At 51.7% G+C, this 17901-nt stretch overlaps 1 protein-coding gene across 1 annotated transcript in view; it reads right to left on the bottom strand.

Moving 5' to 3' along the window:
• Nucleotides 1-17901, bottom strand: part of PLXNA2 (plexin A2) — a 212267-nt gene that overhangs the window by 35970 nt on the left and 158396 nt on the right. The window contains exon 13 of the mRNA XM_032878124.1: nucleotides 3538-3689. Coding sequence (XP_032734015.1) covers nucleotides 3538-3689 — 152 coding nt within the window. The remainder of the gene's footprint in view (nucleotides 1-3537; nucleotides 3690-17901) is intronic.

Raw genomic sequence — 17901 nt, 5'->3', positions numbered from 1 at the left:
GTGGCATCTCAGGCTCTCCTCCAAGGCACGTCTTATCATTTCCGTTTTATGGGCAATGACACTCAGGCTCAGAGAGGCCAAGTGACTCATCCATGGTCACAATGGCTGACCCGCGATTCAAATCCAGGGCAGCCTAGCTCCAAAGCTTGTGCCTTTGACCATTCTGTTCCACTGCTTCTAGGATTAATGGAACGCCTTCCATGTGTTTTGGGGCGGGGGTAGGTAGACATGGCAGAAATGCGAGGGAGCGGATGAGGTTGTTGGGGGTGTGGGGAGATGGGGGGGAGGGTGGGGAAGTGCTAGCTGAGTCCCAAGACTCAGAGCTGGCTACCTGTGCTCCCTACCTTCCTGGGTGTGGGTGATCCCAGGCTGCGGTGTGTGCACCGCTGCCTCCTTCAAGCCTTCCAAGTTGGCAAGGTTCCTGTGGTTGGATTTCTGGGGGCCTCCTGCCTTCCCGGCCTCCTCCTGGTGTGTCTGGTGGCTCTAGGCTCCCTACATCTCATAAGGAGAGCATAGCTGAGGATGCCTAAACTTTTTCCTTGCAGAATGAGGAGCCTGACCAATAACCACCCGGCTTCAGCATTTGGAGGTTCAACTCCTTCCTGGTTGAGAGGGAGCGTCTGGAGAAACATGTGTGACACCCACAGGCTCGCTAATGGTAGGAGGGGCAGTTCCATGGGGCAGAGCGTTTACTGCTCTGACATCCTGAGGACCATAGATGCAACTGTAGAGAACATCCAGTTCTCCATTCTCCAGATGAGACATTTGAGGATCTGGGAGCAAAGTGATTTGCCCAAGGTCACCCAGCTCACCAACAGCTGAGTTCCTGGGCCCTAGTCCAGGGCGCTCACCCCCATACTGTACCACCCCCCTCCACCCCCAGCCTGGCAGAGACGGTGCCTTTCTCCCCCTGAGTGTACACTCCTGTGGTGAGAGCCCAGGCAGGGAACATCCAGCCAGCCAGGCCTGGGTTCACAGGTACAGCAGAGGAGGCAGGAGGAAGGCAGGCGGTCTGAGGACCTTGGCAGAGTCCCTCTTGCATTTCTCTGTCCCCGGAGGGGCAGATTTTAAGCCTCTACCTGCATCGTATCACCCGGAACATGTGCTGTGATGGAATCGGCCGGCCCTCCACAGACAGGTGGGTGCTGATTGCAGGACTAAGTGGGACCCTTTAACCAACATTAACCTAATTGCTGAGTGATAGATGGAAAGGCACAAGCATATGGTGAGCCATTACTGTGCCCGCTAATCCTGCCTGCACCCGGGACACTGCGATGGCTCGTGTAGCCAAATTGATCTCTCCCAGACATCTGTAACGATTGTGCCTGCTGCTCGCTGCCTCGGGTGGAGGCTTAAATGATGTTCACAAACTCTGAAACCTTGAGAGTAGCGATGACCCTGGCACGGTGGGGAAGCAGGGCTGCCCCAGCCGAGGTGCAGAGAGGGCTTGCTCCCTCCTGCCCACCCGGCACCCCAGAAGAACAAGGTTTTCTCGGGTGCCCGGCCACTGGCCTCAGCCGGGACCCCTGGTGGCCAGTCGCCTCCTGGGCTCTCCTCACCTCCTTGCTTCTAATGTCTCTCGGCACTTTCTCCCTCGTGGCCCTGAGTGAGGGTGGTGCCTTTGATTTCAAAGACAGAATATTGCCGCCCATTCCTAGGGCACACCGTAGTGCCCATTTCCGCATCTTACTGAAAGTCTCCCCACACCCGAGCAGTGGAATCATGACTTCCATCAGGCTGAGGAAGGTCGGAGAAATCAGACAGTCTGCTGAGGTCTCAGGCCTGGTGAGCAAACCCCTGGGACTTAGACCACCTATGAATTCCAAATCCCATGAGATCTCTGTGTCCAGCTGCTCAAGAGTTTGTACTTCTCAGCTCAAAGCCTTACCCAGAGGCCCCCCCCCCCCCAGACCCTCTCCTTTGGAGCCTTGTGGCATCTCACCAAGCTGGACACTTGGCCTGTGTCCAGAGGCACAAGGCGGCCTTTGAGGCCAAGGCGGATTCGGTGTCAGTGGGACCGAGTGTCTAGCCCCGCCCGGCAGGATGCTGACCCGGAAGGACTCTGTCCTGCCTCCTGCCCCAGATGTTTTCACCTTCTTTTCTGGCTCCTCTCCTTCACCTCCCTCCTGGAGTGGAGGATCTGGGATCCTCCTTTCCTCTACGATTCAGCCAGCCTTTCCTCTACGATTCAGTGCTTGCAGAGATAAGGTTGTCAGGGGAGGATCTGGTCTGAAGGATCAGAATGCCTCCTTCCTGTCCCCACTTGTGGGGTGAGCAGACCTCCATGTGGTCCTCAGAGTCTGCGAATTCACTCCTCTGACTCTGACCCTACTCTGGGCCATGTCAGGATCATGGGCCCTGACCCCAGAGGCCACTCTCTGATGGATCATGGGATCTTCAGACCACTTTTGTCCAGGAGACTTGCCCCATTGCTCTTAGGACACGGGAGAGACCTGGAGGATAAGTCAGGGGCCTCAGGTTCTGGCTCTGCCTCAGACACTTGTGCACGGAGTGGACTGGGGAAGTCCTTTCACTTCTCCAAGGCTTTGGCTTTCTTCTGCTTTGTCAAGGGCGATAGCAACATCTATCTCTCAGAGTCCTTTCCAATTAAAGTGAGATAATGGATGAGAAAGTGCAAGTACTGACAGAAGATAAAGTGATGTCATTTTTCTGGTTGTAACAGGAGGCTGGCTCTGGGGACGTCAGGAGGAGGAGCCTGGGGCTCCGGGAGGTGGAGCTAAGGGAGAGAAGCCCCTCCCACAACCCCTGCTCTGGCGAGGGCTCCTAGCACCCCTGGCCCAGCTGTGTTCTCAATGGAACCAGGGTGACCTGACTCCACTTTACCTGACAAATCGTGCAGAATGATCCGGCTGCTCCCCCTCGCTGTCTCTTGTTGGGTAGGAAGCCTCCCTCCTGCCAAACTCCCGCCCCCAGCTTTGTGCCCAGCTCCTGCCCACCGACTCCACAGCGGTCGCCACTGCCAAATGAACGCCCCAAATTGGAACATATGTCACTCCCGGAGCCCCGTTCGCCTGTCCGCTGCTACACGCCTATTTTCTAATTTCCAGCTGACATTTCCCTTAGTGAAATAAATGAATTTGCTCCGGCGGAGGCCCTGCTCGGATTAAGCTGCTGTCAGAACCCCACGAGCCAAACAAATTGTTGCCCGCAGCCCACCGTGCGGGATGCATTCCAATGGGGGCTGGCAGGGGAGGGGCCAGGGAGACCCAGGAGGAGCCTGGGCTGGTTGGGAACATGGCTCAGTCACCACTGGCCAGGCGAAGACGTAATGAGGGGCAGCGTCGTGCCCGGACCTCGGAGGCCTCAGGAGCCAGGGAACGGGGCATCGCAGAGGGTATGAGCCTTCGGGAAAGGAGGCGGGGCAGAAGAGGGCTCTGGGCAGGCTTCTGGGGGCAGGGTCCGCAGGAGGAAAGGGATGCGAGGGAATCCTGGAGACATCCCAGGGAAGGGCATGGGAGAGTCCCCACCCTGAAGCTGCGTGGGGAAAAGGGCGGGGCCAGAGCGGGCTGGACTCACTGCTCAGCGATGATGTAATCCCCCGGCAGGGGGGTGCAGGGCACCCCAGCCACCTGCACGTGGTGGGCGATCTCAGAGAAGTCCAGGCCCAGGTTCACGCCATGGATGGTCACTCGAGTCCCTCCTTCAGGTGGTCCAGACACCGTCAAGATCTGCGGGAGGGAAATGGGATCACAAACCTGCGGGGCCGCAGGGGAGAGGCAGCAGGGTCCTCACCCTGCCCGGAGGGAGGCTGCGGGACCCCGTGCACACCCGGAATCTGGGGGAACGGAGCATGTTTCCTTTACTTCTTGTAGCCTATCTAGGCTCCTGACATCATCTCGTTTTATATGACTTCCTTGGTTCCTGAGGTCATTAATTCATTCATGTATTCATTTACTTAAAAAAAAAAAAAAAAGATCAGCAAGGCCTGGACGAAAACCCTGGTTTGAGATGTGTCTCTAATTCACAAGCCGTCTGATTGTGATCAAGTCACATAATCTCTTGAAACCTCAGTGCTTAGTTGTGAAGGTGGGGATAATCGTCTCTACCAGCCTGGGGGGGAAAAGAGCTTTGTCATTGTTCTGTGCTGTTATTGCCCCTCCCGCCTGCTAGACGCTGTGGGGGATACAATGGCAAATAGTCCGGAAATCGGAGATTTACCCTCAAGGAACTTCTGGTCAAGGAGGAAGAGATAAAGGAAGCTTTAAATAATGTTGATGCACTGCACACAGTGATAAGATGGATTCAGAGGAAAGCTGTGGGAGCCCAGAGGAGTCCAAGATTAGGAATTTCTTTGGGGGTATGGTGAAAGATGTGAAGTGTGTTTGACATTGTGCTGGAAAAAAAAAAAAAAATCCCATGAAGGCTGCTGGAACCATGAAAAAAAAATAACTTTAGGATTTCCAAATTTTGCTGGCTTCTCATTAGCAAAGATCATTCCGTTAGTTCCTAATTCGGTCACCAAATGCTGTCTCATTTTGCTTTGACCCAACAGGAAAAGATATCAAGCTCTCTCAAGGTGTAAACCTCTGTCTGAGATTAGATAAGGCTCTTGGAAAAATGCAGCTCTTTGGGATGGAACACATAGAGAGCCCAGGGAGTAAGTTCCTCCTTTGTGGTCCATACTTATCTGAAGCAGGAGGAAGTTAGAAGTCAAGCCAATCACTGGAAGCAGGCTCAGAGTATCTTACAGTAAGATTCTTGTCCAAACTATATGTACAATTGTAAAAAAGTCTGAAGCTCTTTTCACTACACCATAAGAAAGGCAAGACCGGGTGGGAGGGAGGGATGGAGAGAGGGAAGGGTGGCTTGGTCAAGGCCAAGACTCCACCAAAATCTCCTAAATGAAGCTGCAGCCTGGGACCTTCTGCCCTTGGGTCCCACTGGGAGCCTCCCTTTAACCTTATACATACTGGCAGGGCATCCAGTGGGCAATGGAGTCAAATGTGTCCCAGGGCAGAGATGATAGGTCAGTAGAGGTGAAATGCTATAGAGGGTTCTGGAAACTCTTCCCTCTTTCCTGCTCCCCAGAGGGGCAGTGAGCTCTTCCTGCGATGTGAGCACTATGACTTGTGCAAACAACTTGACCATGGATGCCCAGATGATGGTGGGCAGAGAAGAGAGGATGGTGGGGAGGAGGACCGGAATAGGCCTCCTTCCCCGCCCAGCTGACTCCTGGGATCTCATCAAGTTGGTGCAAAGACAGGACTTGAACTCAGTCTGCCCGACCCCATCCTCTTTTGCAAGTCTTATATGGCGTGGTCTCCTTTCCTCCTTGACGGGCTAGGCCATGAGCTCTCTCATCTGGGGGCTCATTTCACCCAAGTCACCTTGTCTGAGGCTCTCCATTCCTTCTCTGGGAATAAAATATCCCACCCTCTGAATAAAACTAAATAAGATTCGTGAACTGAATCAAGAGAAGGAGAGTGGAGTTGGCTTGGAGGCATTTCTGTGTTAGGTGTGAGTTGGAGAAGCAGAACAATGCAGAGAGAAAAGAGCTGGCCTGAGGAACCAGTAGCCCCACAGCTTTCCTGTGTGTGGGGGGGAGGGGCGGAATCTAAAAATAACCCATAGGGGATCTTGGCTGTCACACTCTCCCCTGGAACCTGGGCCCCCTTGGCTCTGCTAGACAGACCCTTGTTAATGAGGAATAGGGAAGGGGATGCCTCCGTGCCCCTGCAGGAGACATCAGTCAGAAGGAATTTGCTTTGAGCAAATTCAAGTGCCCGGTTCTCCTTTGATCCAGGAATGAGCTCCACAGGCCCCTCTTGCCCCTCCCCCAGTCACCTGGATGACAGGAACCCACCTACCAAACGGAACTGACAAAACTGTGGTGATCGCTTTGCTCTCCTTCCCCCACTTTTATTTTTAAAAATATATTCTTTTGCTTGCTGCAGTTAATTACAACCTTTCAGAAAAACTGTGAAACGAAATCTTTCTGGAATGCCTAAAAATATTTCCATCTCGCAGGTAGCATGTGGGGATTGTACCGTGGATATATACAGCGTTGGCAGGCTCTGCGAAGCAGCTTCTTTCAGCTGGCGAGTCATCGCAATGTCCCCTTCTGACATTCAAGGGTGGGGTCTGAGACATGACTGTCCCTGGGAGGGGCCGCAGGTTCCATCTGCCAGCGCAGAGCTGAGCAGGAGCATAAGCCAGCTTGCATGCCGCATAAGCCAGCATATTGTTTACAGAAGAAAGATTTTTTTTTTTTTTAAATTGTTAGCAAGTGTTGTAGTCTTGGCATGAAGACACGTGCAAAGAGATAGCTAGTTTGGGGTGTGGAGATGCCAGCCGATCACTTGTAAGGTAACTAACGGCTGCTGGAATCCAAACCTGGAGAACCAGAGTCCTCCCGGGTCATTGGAGAAGGCCTGGGGGATGCTGGGGCCCTGGGGGTCTTCTTTCCCACACAGCATGTGCTCCATGCTATGCTGCCGGCACTTGGGGGTAGGTGGCAAAGGAGTTTGGGGTCGAGGCATTAAGCAACCACCGTGAAGGCCCAGAGCTTATGAGGGACCCAGCTTACGTCTTCCTTGCTTAAAATATAACTGATGTGTAAAAGTCAGGATTTCCCAAACACAGCTGAGGAGGTGAGCATTTGATTTGCGAAAGGATTCCCCAGGTCTCCATTACTGATGACTTCCAAATCTATATCGTCCGCTCCGACCTCTCTCCTGAGCGCCATATCCATATATCCAATTGCTCCTGGACATCTCTGCTTCCACAGGTATGTCCCTCAGGCCCCTCAAATTTCACCGTGTCTGAAAATGAACTCTTAATTTTTCCTCCTTCCACTCCCAACCTGATTATCCTCCCAGATTCTCTTTCAAGGTTAATGGCATCACTGTGTACCCAGCCAGGAACCTCGCAAGCACCTTCACCTGTCTCCTTTCCCTCACCTACCTACCATGTATAATAAATAACAGTCACCAGACACTAGCAGATCTTATTCCCCGGCATCTTCGAATGTGTGCCCTGCTCTGTGTTCCCGGGCGTCGATAAGCAGAGCCCCACCAGCTCTCACTTGCACTAACTGCAAGGTGGTCCAATGTTAGAGCTAACTTCCTCTTGCCACCGGCTGACCTCCATGAACACACCCTTGGCCAGGTGACTAGTCGCTTGCTCGGAAAACCTTTAATGGCTCTGACCACTGACAAGGCAAATTCCCTCATTCCTGGCCTGGCACTCGTCCTTCAAGTTCTTCTTCTTCTTCTATTTTTTTTTTTTAAAGATTTTATTTATCTGAGAGATGGAGAGTGACAGGGAGAAGCATACTCCCCCCGCCCCCAGCAGAAGACCCCATGTGGGACTAGATCCCAGGACCCCAAGATCATGACCCAAGACGAAGGCAGAGGCTTAATGGACTGAGCCACCCAGGCGCCCCTCATCCTTCAAGTTCTGATCTTTGTTACTTCTTCAGCCACATCTGCTATCTTATACTATGTCCTCCATGTTCTACCCAGATGCCAGCTGTTCCTGCCAGCGGTTCCTGCCCACGCACGGCACTTTAAACATCTCCGTGCCTTTGCTTCACGTGTGCTCTCCCCAGCTTAAAATCAGAGTGAGTCAAGGTGGAGGTCTGGGCTCAGGGTGCAAGGGAACAGAGAAAGGTATCCTGTCAGACACATCCCCTAACACCTGAGGGCTTCCAGGAAGCTCAGAGAATAAGGGCCTTGAGGTCTGAGCAGTGGCCTGGAGTGGTAAAAACCCAGGCATCCTGCTTTCCTTGTTCTCCCAGGACCAAGTATCAGGGAGAAGCTATAGATGGGGGGGCTTGATGGAAAAGGACTTACTCTTCAGAAAGAAAGTGAACAGGATCTTTTAGGATGCCAGGCAGCTGTGGGATCCCACATCTACCCTAGAGATGGCCCACAAACAATCCTAAAACAACATTAGATTCAGGGTGCTCCGTGCAGCATCTGCGAAGCTTGGTTCTCTTGGGAGAAGGACATAGGTCTATAATGACCAAGTTGGTGGAGTTCCCTGCTTGCAGAACTACAAGGAGGACCTTTCCGATCAGGAAGAAGTTCTGGGACTTCAGGGCAGGGGAGAACTAGCCTCCTGCAGGGGTGAGAGTGAGAAGGCAGGATGGGAGTTCTATAGATCACTCCCACCGACTGACAGAGGGGAACCAAGACAGGGGAGGGATGGTGGCCAGATCCACGTGTCCTGGCTTCCAGTTCAGAAGGCCCTTGCTGCTGGCTGCTCTGGGAGAGGGAAGAGAGCCCACCGGGGACGCGGGGAGCACCTGCAGCAGAAAGACAGCAAGACAGACTGGAACCTGAATGTTCGCTCTAACACGTGTGAGCAACATGACCTTCAATCTCAGGGTCCTTATCAGAAAACAGATAACAATACTTCCCTCCCAGGGAAGTTCTGAAGGTTAAGGAAGACAACACTGGAAAGTCCCTAACAGGACAGTGGGTTAGCTGGCAGTTTCCTCTCCCGTGTTCCCCCTGCACCTGTACCTTCCCAGATCGTGAAGATAGGGGATGGTGGAGTGGCAGGGAGTTTATAGAGGCTGGCAATCTTTCTGTTTCTCTGGAAGGAGGACACAGGGACCGGGGAACTTAGACGCAGGCGTGACTGGGGGTAGAGAGCGCTGCCCACGGGCTGACTGGAGAAAACCTGAGAGGCGTCCTACAGCCTGAGCCTGTCCATGCTGCTGAGGACGGGAACTTGGCTTTGGGGGATTCTGGGCCCTGTGCGGAAGCATACTCTGAGCCAGACATCACCCTTTCACCCAGAATAAATTTGGGAGGACACTGGCCCTGTCTAAAATGGTCTTCATTCTTTCCTCCCTCCTTTCTAGCCATTTATTTTTCCCTTGGCAATTAGCCATTCTGGGGTAGGCAAAGCATCACACAATGAACTCAATGAATGCTTCCAGGAAAGTAATTCTGAATGAGACACCCACACAAACAAACGGCTTGACAGTCTGGGATGTGGATGAGTGTGTGAGTGTGTGTAGTGAGGGTGTGCAGAGAGGGGGAGGGGAGCTGAAACCATGTGAAATCAGCTGGGATCTTTGGATATTGATCATTTCAGCCCCATGCTACTCAGCACGTACTCTCCGGTGGACCAGAAATCTATCGAACTTCTCCTCTGTGGATCTCAAAAGCAGGGGATGAGGTAGAGAAGTGCCCAGAGGCAGCTGCTATTGCTGGGGGTGGGGGGAAGAGGGCTATGGCACTCCTGTGTTCTGTGCTGACTCCCGCTGTGCCCTCCTCCCCGGTCCACCTCCCCAGGGCTCAGGTTCATCTCTCTCCTGTACGGCACGTGCTCCTGGGGAGAGCTAAGGGTCCCCAGGGCTATAGGGTCTAAAGGCCAGGTGCATTTGACAGGCTTCTCCCCCCACTGGCCAGGCATGTCCACTGACCAAGGCCTACCTCTCCTACAAGCCTCTGCTAAGAAATGCCTCCCCCGTGAGGCTTTCTCTGACCCCCCCGGGCAGATTTCACAGCACCTGCTCCCATACTCCCCACTGCCTTTAGTAAATGCCCCGAGAAAGTCAGGGGCATGCCAGGTTGTAAACCGCTTCTTTTCTCAATAAGATAACTACTATCTTGGAACACAGACGATCTCACTTTTGCTTAGCGACCTGATACGTAGCACACTGCCTGGAACACAGCAGCCCTGCGTAAGTATCCCCGGTTCTCCACCGCTGGGAAACGCTGGTCCCAACCCGACCGCAGAGCAAACTGTGTTCTCTAAGGACGGCGGGAGGACGGGAAGTGTCTATGTGTGGTTCAGGTGCAATGCAGTATTGCAACATCCAAATCTCAAGAAATTCCTCCTGCGCTCTCTCTCAAGTTCCAAAGAAGCGCACTTCTGGTGTGAGCCCTCCTTGAACAGACGAGTGGACGCCTGCCTCCTTGTCCGACGCCTTCCAGGTATGGAAGACAGCAGCAAAGCCGCCCTGGCCAGGCTTCTGCCATTCTGTGAGCCTTTTGTCGGAAGATCTTGTTTTCTAGACCCTGCGATCATTTCAGATGCTCTTCTCTGGACCCTGGGGCTTCCAGGCATCCTCTGAGAGTGTAATGACCCAAAGGAAGCTCGCGGCTGGTGCGCAGCCTGTTTGAGGTGCAGTAAGTGGCGCCCGTGCAGATGACTTCCCTCTGCTTGTCACACATACCATGAACCCGGCCAGCCCAGGGCAAGTCCCAGAGGGAGGCCAAACCCTACATCTCGTTCCCAGGTCCTTTTTTTTCTTTTTTTCTCTCTCCCTGGGGTCCCTTCACCTAATTTAGGTACCTCTCATCCTACTAGTCTCTTCTCCTGAAAGAAACCTTTACTTGCATTGTCATGGGAACTTGTGTTATGACCTTGCCCCAAGAGCACTGGCTTTTTAGCTGATTGTAAAATAAAACATTTGTCTATATGCAGCCTTTGGAAGAATAATGTGGGAAATGGGTTACAGCAGAGGCCTCAGTCCAGCAGCCCTATGCCCTCTCCAGAAGCAGTTACTGGTGGTGCCCAGGTGTATAGGTGGGTAACCCACGTCTGGCCGAGGACTTTTTATCAGCTCATCCTATGCCCAGATGGGTGAGAAGTGGGATGTGGGATGAGGCGGGCCTGTGCTGATGGTAGGGGACTAACTAGTCTCCTGCTGGGCCCTCTCCAAGCCTCCTTGAGCCTCTTATGGGAACCACTTCTGCATCTCCTGAGACCCCACCTGCCAGCCGTGCAGCCCCACGGAGTCCCGCTGAGTTCCTGGGCACCCCTGCCAGATCTGGGCTCCTGCCAGACTGTGTCATATTTGTTTTCCTCCGGGGGCGCCATGACCTGGAAAGCAGCCGCCGTGATGCTACACTCGCCCTGATTCTTGCAGTCACTAATTGAACAGTTCGGAGGGAACTGTGCCACAAAGCCGCCCAAGGGCGGGAGCAGATGCGGCTGATTAATTACAGCTGGGGAGCTCCGGCGGGCTGCACCCGGGAGAGGAGCGCGAGGTGCCCCAGGCCCAGGGGCTCGGCAGCCTGGGGAGTGCTGCCCAGGGCCCCTCCTGGGACTTGTGCGGAGCCTTGGAGGGTAGTGTGGGGGGCTCCTGCAGGGTAGGGGCTCAAGGGGTCAGAGGAGGGCCGCTCCTTGGTGGAGGCCTCACGAGGCCCGGCTTCCATCCTAGTGAAGCTGGCTTCCTTGGGTCACATCTCCTGCCCGATAGACACGGTGGGAGGGAAGACAGACACTGAACAGTGGCCCCTGTTATTGAAGATTCTGATAACGCTGGCTGCCATCACTTATTTCATTTCCTTTATCATCGCATATTCTCATATCATTTCATTAGGTACTTATCATGAACTAGGAATTTTGCCAAGGGCTTTACATATTCTATCCCACTTAGGGCTCAAAACAAGCTTCGAGGGAGGTCCTACTGTAATTTCCTTTTTACAGATGTGGAATAGCACCCAGAGAGGTTAAGTAATTTGCTCAAGGTTACACAGTGAGCGGCAGAGCCCACCAGGTCCTGCTAACCTGTGCTTCCAGCCTCCACAAGACACTGCCTGAGTTGACCATCCTCTTGCCCTGGAAGAGACCCCTTGTTCATCAGCTGGGAGAACTCATAACCTAGCCAACTCGTGGGTTTCCCTCTGCTCAGGCTCCCCCAGCCCCTCTCCCAGGGCTAAGGCCAGAATGTGCGACTTTCCAAGAATCTCTGCAGTTGGCTTTGCTGGTCCCTGCCATGTCTCTTGATCTTCTCCACTTCCCCCACCCCCTCTCTGTCCCCATTCCCCCTGTGGAGGTGCACACCCCCCCTTGGCCTTGCCCTCTTGTCATCTCTGCCTGTGCTTGTCCAGTCTGATGCCTGGAGCAGGGACGACTGGTTTTCTTTCCCTCTCAGCAGCAGGCTGGAAGAGCACTCCGTGCCGGTACCTTCCGCCGCTCCAGCCCTGTGGGCTGAGAATTCTGGTTTTCTAAGTGAGCCCGTGAAAGAGATGAAGGAGAGTGTACAGGTCACATGTGGGCTCTAGAGTCAAGTAGCTGCGGGTTAACTCCTGGTTCTAAAACTTACTAGCGGGGTGTCTTCGATAACATTGTCACCCCTCATTGTGCCTTGGTCGCCTCATCTGTAAAATGGGGCTAATGATCCTGGTAGTCCCACCCTCATCCAGGATGCTAGAAGGTCTACACGAGATGACGTGGGTGCTAAAAGCAGTTCTGGGTGCCCGGTGAGCACTTGGTGAAAGGTAGATACAATTTTTCTTATTACGAGTTTATGGTGAAGAAGTCGGGGCAGAAGCCAGGCTAGCTGAAATCCAGAGGACAAGTGGCTGGTGTCGAGATGGCTCAGCATGGCTGCCTCTCTGATGGGCCTGTCCAGCTCCTTCCATGGCTCCAGCAGGCTGTCAGCCCCCTACACAGGTTTCCTAAGAGCCCCTGGGAGAGACTGACATCAAAGCCTCCCAGAGCAGCCAAGGGAGGGGAGCCCAGAGAAGGTGCTCCAGGACAGACACCCCGCAGCTGATGGACAGGCTTCGTAGTAAAAGCTTCTGTGTCTGAGACTGGGATCACGCCCTGAGTGCCCGCCCCCCCAGTCAGGACCAGCCAGGGAGGACAAGCTGCCAGTACCAGGGCAGCTAATCTTCTTCTGACTCAGCCTCTTAGTCCCTCCCTGCTGGCTGGAGCTCTCCTGACTTCAGAAGGCAGAGGTGCCAACTCTGTGCCTGCACATTCTGATGCCATCCTGATGCTTGGCCAGAGACACCTGGAGGCTGGCTGGGTGCACAATGGCAAATGGTCACATTCTTTTCCACTTTGGGTATGTATGTGTATGAGCACAAGTGTGCAGGCGAGTGTGCACACTCTTCAAGGCGGGCTAGAGCCCAGCGGACGCACTCTGCGGGAATCTCTGGCCCTGGTGGCACCAGCTCTCTACCCGGCGTGAGTCCTTGCTGGCTCTGTCTTAGCTGATAGTACATTCAAAACCTAATTGTTATCTCAGCAGAGTAACTCCATTATTCATTCTGACACCATCCCCCGTTAGCTGTTTGTTGCAGTGATGTTATATTAATGAGGCCTGCAAATAAATGAACGGGAGATCAGAGTGCTGACTTGTTTCTCAGGAAAGCTGGCTGACATATTTATTTATTTGCTGGGAACTTCGCAGCGAGTCTTTCTGGCCCTGGGCAGGTGGCTTTTGGCCTTTCCTGCAGAGATCTGGTGCAGCCTTACGGATAAATACTCGTAAACGCTCAACTCCCCGAACAATTTCACGAATGCATTCACAACCGAGAGAATCCGGGAAAGAAAAAAAAAAAATCTACTTTGAATTATTTGGACAAATGAGAGCAGACAGAATGCAAGAGCAGTGGATCATCTCCAACAAATATTGTATCAACTATTATTTTTGCTTGGTTTTAGAGAGCGATGCACATGGTTTTCCACATTTGGTTTTCTTTTCCAGTTACACATACCTAAGATAGTATTGAAGAGAATTTATGTTCCCTGAGCATCAACTAGGAAGGGATTGGGCAAGTTAATGACATTGAAAAATTCATAAAGTAAAATCTACAATGGGGTCGATGGAGAGACAGGTATAAAACCAGCTGCCCTACAGCCTGGCATTGGTGCGGCCAGAAACACAGGTGAGCTCAGAAACACACAGGAATATTTTTTGGTACCCCAATGGTGACAGGTTCCTGGCCAATCCCTGAGGACCCCAACCCTGGAGATTTGCCCTTGCATTTCAAGCCCACTTTGCTTACTCTTCCCCCTGGTCTCTAGCATCACTGCAGGTATGAGCTATGTAGGCCCCATCCTCTGGGCTCAGATTCAGCTCAGATGCTTGAAAAGAATGAACCGCCACGCTCGGTAAATTCCAACTTCAATCTCAACCCCATCATCCCACTGAAAGACACAATCAGGAACTCACCAGATCAAGTCTGATAACTCTAATCAACATATATAATTAAAGTAACATCTATCCTACGGACAAGAAGGGGGTTGCCCTAAGTTTAAACACACCCAAAATGCTCCTCCTGTTCCCCCTTCACTCATAGGAGTTAAGTATAGACTTAATTATGTCGAGGAAGTCAGGTAAAGGTGACCTTAAGGCTCAATACAAAGGGTGTGTCAATGCTCCCAGTTTTTCTGGCCTCCCCTGGGACCTTCCAGAAGAATTCTGATCCTGGGCACAGATATTTTTGGTACACTTGCAGTGGAGTAAGGTGGAAAAGTGTATGGCCAGGGAAAACTCCTCCATCCCTCTGACCAAGAGAGCTAGCATGGTATTGTGGGGTGAGTCTGCATTCTGGAGTCAGAAGGCGTGCTCGCTTCGGCAGCACATATACTAAAATTGGAGTCAGAAGGCCCGGGTTTTGAATTCGTTCCACCACTAACCAACTGGGTGACTCTGGGCAAATTATTTACTTTCCAAAGCACTGTCTCCTCAACTCTTAAATGAAGATAATTCTGGGCATCTTGCAGGATTGTTAGGTTGGGTAGGTATGCAAAGGTCCTGGTGCACAGGAGAGTCTGGCTATTATTGTTAACACTCCCAGAACTAGGATGGGGCTCATGTCTGTTCATGTCCCTGGCCTGAGGTAAGTGTCCTCATTAGGTGTCAAGACCAGGATCCCTGCTGTAGTCTTCCTTCTACACAGGAGACAACAGAAAAGGGTGTAGATGAGAAGTCTCTGTCCTAGGTCCTTTGGATGAAGCAGAATGGCCTGGTGGGCAAGCAGATTCCAGCCTCCTCCAGGTGGTCCATGTTCAGGGATAGGCTGGGATTTTGCAGTGATACTGCACCTCCTGACTCTCCTCCCAGAACTAACTTATCCACGTGATAACTTCCAAGCCTAGCACAGTGACTGGCATGCAGTAGTCTCTCATTAAATGAATATTTATTTGTTGTAACGCTCTGTTATGGGTTGAATTTTATCCTCCTCAAATTTGTATGTGAAAGCCCTAATTCCCATTACCTCAGGATGTGACCTATTTGGAGAGAGGTACCATTCCAGAGGTCATCGAGTTAAAATGAGGTCATTAGTGTGGGGGCTTATGCAATATGACTGGAATCCTTATTTAGACAAACAAACAAGCAAACAAAAATCAGAGACAGACATAAGAAGGAATGTCACGCAGTGATGACGACAACGCATCTACCAGCCCAGGAATGCCAAGACTGCAGCTCTGGCATGGAACAGATCCTCCTCATGGCCATTGGAAGGCCCCATCCCTGCGGATGCCTGGATCCGGGACTTGCAGCCTCCGCAGCACGGCAAGACAACACAGAGCTCTTGTTTAAGCCCGCCCGATGGTTGTTCTATGTCACTGCAGCCCACGCTGACCAACACAGTCACTCTGAGTGGAGATCTCTGTCATGGGAGCTCTAGAGCCCCTCGACCCTTCCTACATTTTTCTCCTCAATTACATATTCGGTCTCTCTTTCCTTTCTGCCAATGCCGCCCCTTCCCAGCTCGTCAGAAAATGTTGCTGCTGGGCCTTCCTTTCTAGCGGGTGGCTTGTGCCGTCCTCCTCTTTGAGATCCTAGCAGTTCGAAGCACAGCAACGTGGAGGGCCAGGCATCTCACAGCCTCTCTGAAGCTCTGCACGTCTCTTGTCCCCATGGTTGAACAGGTGACACGTGCACAGACACGGGCATGACAGCTCGAATGGGAGCAGCCTGTGATGCCTCCCATGGGGTACAGCATCCTTATCACACCACGGGCTGGCTGAGAAGGAGCAGACGGTGCGTCCTGAGGGGGGCTCGAACCTGCAGTTTACGCCGACTGAGAAATTCTCACATTGGCTGTAAGACTTGTCCTCTGTGGAGCTGCCCTAGGAGGTGGGTCTCTAGGGGTGGGCTTAGTTGCCATGGAGACAGCTGGGTGAGAAGGGGTTAAGGATGAACCCAGCTGTTCACTCAGCTAAGCTTGAGCCCACTCCTTTTCCTAAAACAGAACTCATTCGAGGTCATCGCATCGATCTCTCTGCCCCTGGGCAGGGCAGTGCCCATTCCGGCCCCTATCTGTTTCCAGCACCGGAAATTCTGCTGCCTCTAGCAGCCACCACTGGCCATCAGAGTCTCCTTCCCCTTTCACCACCCATGTTTTTGTTACTACTCCTTGCCATGAGCATACAGCCTAAATTAAATCATAAGGAGACGTTAGCCATCTTCAAATCGAGGGATATTCTAGAAAATAAGTGTCCTGTACTCGTCAACAGTACCAAGGTCGTGAAAGACAAAGAAAGACTGAGGACCAGACTTCATAGTAAATGGCTCTCACAGATGGGTTTGCACAGAGCGGGTGGGTACACATTTGGAAGGCAAAGGCCAGAGACAAGGGGGAGGCACGTACCCAAGGGCACGAATCCCGCAGTATTCTGATTATTAAGAAAAAGATCTATGCCAACGTCAAGGAATTAGCCAAGAAAGCCAAGGTAAAGAAGATGAGCTGATGCTTCTTAAAAGTTACTTTTAACAAATGATACATTTTTGGTCACGAATGCCAGAGAGGCACGTGAGCTTGATTCTTCCCATTACTGGTGATACTAACTTCCATCGTTGGGTAAAAGTAGTGTCTACCAGATCTCTTCTCTGTAAAGTGTCTATTTTTCTTGTTATGATTAATACATATCTTGCAGGGAGATGGCTTGAGACTATGTAAATACCCTATTTTTTCATCATACTTTCATTTGCTAATTTTAGTATTCATCAGCCATTCTTCCTGAAATAATTATTAGTGTGAATTTTGCCAAATGGTGATTTTCTATTTCCCTAGGTCCTTTTACATTTTTGAGTTAGAATTCTAGTAGAAGAGCTTCCTACCTCCCCCGTGGATTATTTATTTATATCAAGAAGGAGCATGGATTCTTATTTTATCCTATTGCTTATACTCAAATAGTATCACTTCTTTTCATGCTCAGATTGTCCCAGATTTGGCTATTGGGGCCAACTTAAGTTGGCTCCTGTGCCCTGCTTACACATACTCCACGTTTTTGTTACTACTCCTTGCCATGAGCATACAGCCTAAATTAAATCATAAGGAGACATTAGCCATCTTCAAATCGAGGGATATTCTAGAATATAATTGTCCTGTACTCGTCAACAGTACCAAGGTCGTGAAAGATAAAGAAAGACTGAGGACCAGAGCGCTAAGGAAATGTGCTTTCAGAACGTCACCTGTCACCCTGGGTTGGATCCTCGACTAGGAAAACGGGGACAATCAGAGGGACAATTGGCACAATGTGACTCAGTCATGTATATTACCTGGCATTATTGTATAAATGTTAATTTCCTGATTTTGATAATTGTCCTGTGGTTATATAAGATGTTAATTTTGGAGAATCTGGGTGAAGGATATATGAAAGTTCTTTGTACTATTTTTGTACCTTTTTATAAGTCTAAATTTATTTCAAAAATGAAAAGTTAAAAAAAATTGAAGATGAATTTTCCAGGGGAAGGAGGGGAGGAGGTTGAGGGTAGGGGACGCCAAACTCAAGGGACTATTCCTGATTTGAGCGAATAAAATATTCCAGGCCTGGATTCTCCCTCCTGCATGTCCTGTCCCGAATGATGTCACCTGCATGGCCTGAGCCACAGCACGGATTTGTCTCTCTTCCCCAGAGACGCACTTTCATTTCTCCATAGCCTCCACCTGAAAAACGCCAACAGGAGACCCCACTGCTTGGGGCCTCTGACTCCCGCTGCGATGTTCACTGGGAAAATCAATTACAGCCTAATTACCTCAGGGGGTTAATTAGCATCATGTCACTTGGGTGTCCTCTGTGAACGGAGCAGCCAGTCAGTCCCCGGTCAGTGAGCAGGGGCGACACCGAGACAGAGATTTCCCGGGGAGAGACGCCTGCCTCAGGGCTGGGAAGGCATCCCTGCCAGGTGGGGAGTAGACGGGGCTGAGGCGGCAGCCAGGGTGGGTG

This window comes from Lontra canadensis, unplaced genomic scaffold (genome assembly GCF_010015895.1).
Source record: "Lontra canadensis isolate GAN:19392208 unplaced genomic scaffold, GSC_riverotter_1.0 scaffold63, whole genome shotgun sequence".
In the NCBI taxonomy this organism is placed as follows: domain Eukaryota; kingdom Metazoa; phylum Chordata; class Mammalia; order Carnivora; family Mustelidae; genus Lontra; species Lontra canadensis.
Note: the sequence above shows the minus strand (reverse complement) of the source record. Positions and strands in the feature narration are given on the sequence as shown.